Source organism: Triticum aestivum, chromosome 7B (genome assembly GCF_018294505.1).
Source record: "Triticum aestivum cultivar Chinese Spring chromosome 7B, IWGSC CS RefSeq v2.1, whole genome shotgun sequence".
Taxonomy (NCBI): domain Eukaryota; kingdom Viridiplantae; phylum Streptophyta; class Magnoliopsida; order Poales; family Poaceae; genus Triticum; species Triticum aestivum.
The window spans coordinates 230,368,493-230,374,707 of NC_057813.1; the positions used below are offsets into that span (position 1 = coordinate 230,368,493).

Here is a 6,215-nt window from a genome sequence, read left to right on the forward strand (position 1 = left end):
CTCGGGAGAAACATGTCGCCTTGTTTAATTTTCAATCTGGAAGAATTCAGTAAACTGACAAGGCTTATTTTACCAAACTAAGGTAGTTTAATTTGTCTGAATCATCTCTTTTCAGGATGAATGACTTAGCTTCTCCTCCATCATGTTTTGCTCCAAACAGAAGCTGTGAAAGGACTCCAGCAAAATGCACTGTAATCGCCAAATCAAAAGAGGTAAGTGCATACTAGTTCAGAAGCTTTGCATCCACTATTCTACTCTGTACATCTATCTGAATTTATCCGTATTCTACTCTGTACATCTATCTGAATTTATAAGTTATAGGCATTCAGCATATTGTGTAGCAAAGACTAGCCTTGCCCTTTTGTTTATTGCTATGGTGTCGATCCTAGACCTAGTGAGCAGATCTGGCCTTGCTGGTTGGTTGCAGCTTTACTCTGTTGCAATTGTTAGCGCTGTATGGAACAGAGCAAACTTCGTTGTGCGGCAGTTCATCATTAGAGTAGCAAAAGATGGCTATTGTTCTTAAAGAATGTGTTATCGAATCGACTTCGGTCACATGCCTGTATATGAACTTGCGTTGATCCGAAAATAGCAAGACTTGGATTTTATAAGACCAAGCTTTTCCCAGCACATAAGCATCGGTGCCTTCACTTGTTTGCAATCAAAGATCAATCTAGACCCGCGGACGTGCGTAAGCTAGATTAGTGCGCTTATGAACGCTCCGGGGGCGTGCCAATGGCACGCCCCAGCCACTAGTCCATATGATGTGTGGTAAAAAGCTATGACATCCTGGTATGTTGGTTACTGCCACTTGACAGTGTCATCAGGTGTATGAAAATGTTAAAACAGAGGGGGAGATTTGAAGAGACTAATCAGACGAAAGACAACATGCCAGGGTTTATTCTCAATTCTTACCTGTTGCCTGTTGGAATACTACTCAAGCCCTTAAAGTAGCCTGACCAATCAACTGGTGTCTTGTTCTTTGCGCTACCAAAAAAAAAAAGGAAAAAAAACTGGTGTCTTGTTCTTGTCCTCATCTTTTGAATTTCCTTTGTCGCAGATGATCATCCCTTAGTGACAAAGATGCATTTCGGCAAACTGAATCAGAAGCATTTCCCTTTAGTTGTCCTCCTATTCATCAGAATAACCTTTTTTCTTCGAGATATAATCATGCATCAATGGCATTACACTCTTCAGGCTGTACAAAAATGCACCCACAAACAATAATCAAAAACGGAGAAAAGGAAAAAAACAGCAACCCTCAAACATTGGATGGATTGCGTATGCAAAAGAATCAAGCTCAGCGTATGTCTATCAAAAACCCCTACTAAGAAACGGTACATGTATACCAAACTCAGAAAAAAAAATACATCTGAATTACAGTCACTGCCGCGCGCGGCCATTTAGTGGTTGAAGGCAGTGCAGTCTCTTCTGATCTCTCCGCCGCTGCCGGTCTTCACCCCTAGTCTCCCCACCTTCATCATCGACTCCACGAAGGCCTGGAAGAACCTCGGCTCGCTGTCGGCGAACTCCTCCACCGTCTTCCTTGACCCCCCATCGGTGAAGAGCGCCTGGTCGGAGGTGAAGAGGCCTAGGCCGTTCCTGAGGTTTTGGTAGTAGATGTTGTCGAAGAGGACGGGGCTGAAGGGGTCCATGTTGACTGCGATGGTCGGGCCGACGTCGGGCGGGCACGCCTCCATGAGCCGCTTCGCGTACTCCGGGTTGAACGACGGGTCCAGCTTCACGGTGCTGCTGTAGTTGTACAGCCGCTTGGTGAAGCGGCTGCAGTGCGCGAACCCGACGGTGTGGGCGCCGGAGAGCGCCACCATGTCGCGCTGGGACAGGCCGCTGCGGTAGAAGATGTCGGCGAGCTCCTTGACGTGCATGTCCGGGCCGGGCAGCTTGCCCTCGACGTCGCTGGCCTTGGAGACGAGGCCGTCGAGCCGGCCGAGCTCCACGCTCCAGTAGGGGCCGGACGCCTGCAGCCAAATCATTTACGCAGCGCAGGGTTTCAGAACTCACGGACGATGCAGTGAGAATGTTAGTGGCGTGTAGACCTGCTGACGTATACTACTACAGTACTTACCAGGTGGACGACGTCTCTGGCGGCGAGGGCGAGGATGTCGGCGCAGGAGACCACGCCGGGGCACTTCTGCTCGACGGCCGCTTTGACCCGGTTGACGGTGTCGTAACCGTCGCCGGCGAGTGAGTCATCGTCGGGGGAGTTCTTCTCGGCGTCTTCGTTGCGAGAGGCTATCAGGACCGAAGCGTCACAGCCCTGTGATTGCAAGTGGGGTTAGCAAAGCATAACCACTCACAGTTGTACTCAAAACGGCAACGGCCTGAAACGGGAATATGGTGGAAGCAGTATCTGACGGTGATTAACTCATGACGATGTAGTACTCCGGATTCGGATTTTGCGTAACCCATTCCGAGTTGCTTAATCTTTAGATTACCAAAAAAAAAAAAATGAGACCAACCAAAGGGCTAGCCCTCATTGGCTTTTCTTTATAGAAGAAACTCCGTGAGCACCACGCGTCCGTGCCGGGACTCAAACTCGGGGGGGCTGGCAGCAACCTCAGCTGCCCAGCCAACAGGTCGACGCCCTATCCTCTAATCTTTAGATTACCATGTCCTCACATGGGACAATCTTCATACAACTTATGAGGATAGTATAAGGTCTTATGATCCGTGTTCGTTTTAGGAGCACAGTGTGTGAACAGAAAACGGAAATGCTAAAAATCTGATAACTAGTAATTTTTAAGCATGGTGATTTTAATGTCTTTATGGCAAATTACATTATCCCCAAGATGACAATTTCCTTAGCAAGCATGACAAAATATTCATCCCCGCGACATTGCAATTTGCTATCTCGGGTGTTCGATTTGTCATGCTAACATCGCAAAAAAAAAATGGTCATGCTAAAAAAAAACTGACTTTCGATTTGTAGCGAAATTTATAGAAAAGGCTTATGTTGCATCCAAGTATAGGCAGGCTCCAAGTGGGTCCGACCCAACTGGTAGCTCCTGCATCCTACTATGTGTAGGTCAACCCAAAAAAGAAAAAGAAAATAAAGAATGCTAGAGCGGCACTAAACATCATTACGCGCACGACAGAGGCATCTCTTCGATCTTTATTCTTCACAGCTTTGAACAAGCTGAATGCTGTTCATAAAAAAAAAACTGAACTTGCCGCTTACTACTAGTTTCAGTATTTGAACCAACTCTGCTTCTTCAACACAAAAAAAAAAAACAATTTGTATTTGAACCAAAAAAAAAAACAAGAAGAATCACACTCTCTGAAGAAGAAGAAGAAGAAGAAGAAGAAGAAGAAGAAGAAGAAGAAGAAGAAGAAGAAGAAGAAGAAGAAGAGGGCGGCAAACGTAGAGCTGGGGTGATGATGATCTGCGGCGAACGCCGAACACGCCGAGGCCAGAGAGATCCATCCGACAGGGCGGGAATTTGATAATTCGGATAGCAGGTGAAAAGTCGCGCTGTCACATGCACGCATAGGCTGTCGCAACCGACGACCACGCGAGGCGATTGAGTTGTTCCTTCCACCTCCACCTCCCTAGCTCCAGCTGCCTCCTAAACGACGCAGCTGGCTAATTCCCCTTACTTTAACTAATCGCCTTTTTGTGCTGCTAATGTTTGATCTCAAAGAGAAAAAAAGCTCAATTTCATCAAGAGAAATCCTACTAATGAGAATTAGCGTGGGAAGAAGCCCTGCAAGCTAGCTACAACTGTAAAGGAGTGTCAACTTGCAGCTTTATCCTTTTTTTTAATAAAGAAAAGTGTGGAATCGCTGGCTTTATTCCAAATCCGAGCAGGCTGGAGAACAGTTTGGAGCTCACAAGACCTGCTGAATTGTTTTTTGGAAAATCAAGAAGAAACTGCTGGGGAATCATCAAAAGCCAACAGACGAATCAAATGCGCTCACCTCGCTCTAGTATCCTCTGTTTCGCCAGTAACCCCAATCCTCTCTAATTCATCAGATGCACGAACGATTTATAGCAGAATAAAGCAAGAACAAGGCGTCCAATGCAAGCTTAGCACATGTATCAGGTGTTTGATCCATGGGCCGATGAGCGGAGGGATGATGAACTCACATTGACGAGGCAGTCGTGGAAGAAGAGCCGGAGCACCGCCGGGATGGTCACGATCGTCTCGTTCTTCTTTCTGGTCACCTCCTTCAGCACGATGTCCTCCAGCTGCGGGCACGTCGTCTTGTAGTAGCCCGGCGACATGCCGCCGCCGTACGCCGCCTCGGTCAGTGAGGACAGCATTGCCGCGACCAGGGCCACCGCCGCCACGGCGCACACGCTTCTTCTCCGTTTCTCCATGAGTATGGGTCCGCCCTAAGCTGTAGTAGTGGTCGATGGAGGGGGAGGAGGCCGGCCTGTAGGGGGACACCGGACACGACGACCGGGGAGACGAAATGGAGAGACCGAGGCGGAGATAGCGGTGGTGGTGAGACCTGGAGAGAGGGCAATGCTTTATAGTGGTCCTAACCCGCTTCAGGATTTGGCCGGAATGCGGCTTAATTTCTGCTTTAAAGTTTCCACTGCCGACGACCTTGACAAAATTATTTTTTCACTGAAAAAGTAGAAATATTGAAAATATTGCTACATAATTTTGATTTTTATTCAACATGGTTCACAGCATAATCTTCAAATCGGTCTGCTCCCTCCTTGGCATAGCATAAACTTGGTCTCGTATGACTTTATTATTGCCAAGGTGTCGTATTTTTACGTTATTTCGTTTGTAATTGACATAATAAAAGCGTCTTTTACTGAAAAATATTTTCAAAAATAAAATAAACATTGGGCAATAGAATTTGGGACACTAACTTTAAAATTAGAACCAACATTTAAATGTATAGGGGTGGACAACTTTGCTCAATAAAAACTCCTTTGGCTTACATGTTCGGACGCAGTTCACCAAATCGCCCTACAAACCGTTCCCAAACTTAGGGAAGGTCCAACACGGATATCAAATGTCCATAGATAAGAAGATGTTTGAAATCCCATAAACCGTCCTCAATTGATGTTCATGGACACGTTTGAACGTGTTAACAATTGAGGATGTTTGTTTTGGTGACTCCCATTGAAGTTTCCCTAAGCTTCCGTATGCATATTTGCCTACGCTAAAGAAAATTTTGCATGTGGGGATTTCATATTGAAAGAGTTTGACAAATAAAATGACATTTGACAAACATGAAAAGAGTTATTAAAAAAAAGTAACCACGCCAATGCGCTCTCAGGGCCCGGCTCGAGCGAATCCTAGCCGCCACTCCCTCCACCTCCACTTCATGTCCCCGGCTGGGGTCAAAGAACGTTAGTGAGCAAAGCCTGTCGGCCATGGCAGCGGAGCGGCTGCTGATAACCCACAAGTGTAGGGATCTATCATAGTCTTTTTGATAAATAAGAGTATCGAATCTAACCAGGAGCGAAAAGATTTAATTAATAAAAACTAGTAAGAAATCAGTGTAAAAGCTGTAATGATTGATTGATGATTAGTGGATCACAAGAGAGATTGCAAGACAAATAGTAAGAGAAGTGCAGTACAGCAAGTGAACCCATTCTTAATTTTGACAAGGACAAGCCGATTGTTTTACTTATACGGATCAAATGGGTTTTGACGACGCATGAGAGTTTCCCCAAGTTACTTTCATCTAGTTTCATTGAGTTAACATTCATTGCTTTGATAATTTGTTGTGCGGTGAAACCTGAGATAATGTGTTTTTTTATTGGAACGTCAACATACTTATGATTTTATACACTATGCAAGCGATCCACAAACAAAACAATAATTACGACAACATCTAACCATAGCAATAAACTTTGGTGTTCCAACATCCCTTCATGCAACCGTTAATAAACTTAGGGTTTGGTAATTTTTGACACTCCAACCATCCACCATAGATAATAATAATCACACAATGCTCTCCTCTAGACCCATGAAGGTAAAGTGATATGTAGTCAATGTTCACAGATCTCCACTATAGAATTACATCACAACATAATATCAACATTGAACTCTCAAACTTCACAAGATTAATAGTAACAAGGTTTATCCCATGTCCTCAAGAACATAACGGGCTAATCACAACACATCATATAGATCATGATCATTGAAGATGAAAAATGATTAACAATCTGAACATATGGATCTTTCACTAATAAAACTTCTAAGCATCAACTACAATGAGTAAAC

General features: G+C 44.9%; 1 protein-coding gene across 1 annotated transcript; it reads right to left on the reverse strand.

Annotated features, from left to right (window-relative positions):
* Positions 1-1,134: 1,134 nt before the first annotated feature.
* Positions 1,135-4,480, reverse strand: LOC123162898 (peroxidase 55). The gene is made up of 3 exons (XM_044580653.1): positions 4,109-4,480; positions 2,087-2,278; positions 1,135-1,979 (listed from the first exon to the last, which is right to left on the reverse strand). The coding sequence occupies exons 1-3, from the start codon at positions 4,340-4,342 to the stop codon at positions 1,404-1,406; spliced, it is 1,002 nt and encodes a 333-aa protein (XP_044436588.1). The 5' UTR covers positions 4,343-4,480; the 3' UTR covers positions 1,135-1,403.
* Between the last annotated feature and the right edge of the window lie 1,735 nt (positions 4,481-6,215).

What these genes read in the sequence shown, in the direction of transcription:
- LOC123162898 (XM_044580653.1), bottom strand. Translation starts at nt 4,342, where the DNA reads ATGGAGAAACGGAGAAGAAGCGTGTGCGCCGTGGCGGCGGTGGCCCTG. An exon ending in TCCACGACTGCCTCGTCAAT is followed by an intron (nt 2,279 to 4,108) that starts GTGAGTTCATCA and finishes TTGCAATCACAG; the next exon opens with GGCTGTGACGCTTCGGTCCT. An exon ending in CCAGAGACGTCGTCCACCTG is followed by an intron (nt 1,980 to 2,086) that starts GTAAGTACTGTA and finishes ATTTGGCTGCAG; the next exon opens with GCGTCCGGCCCCTACTGGAG.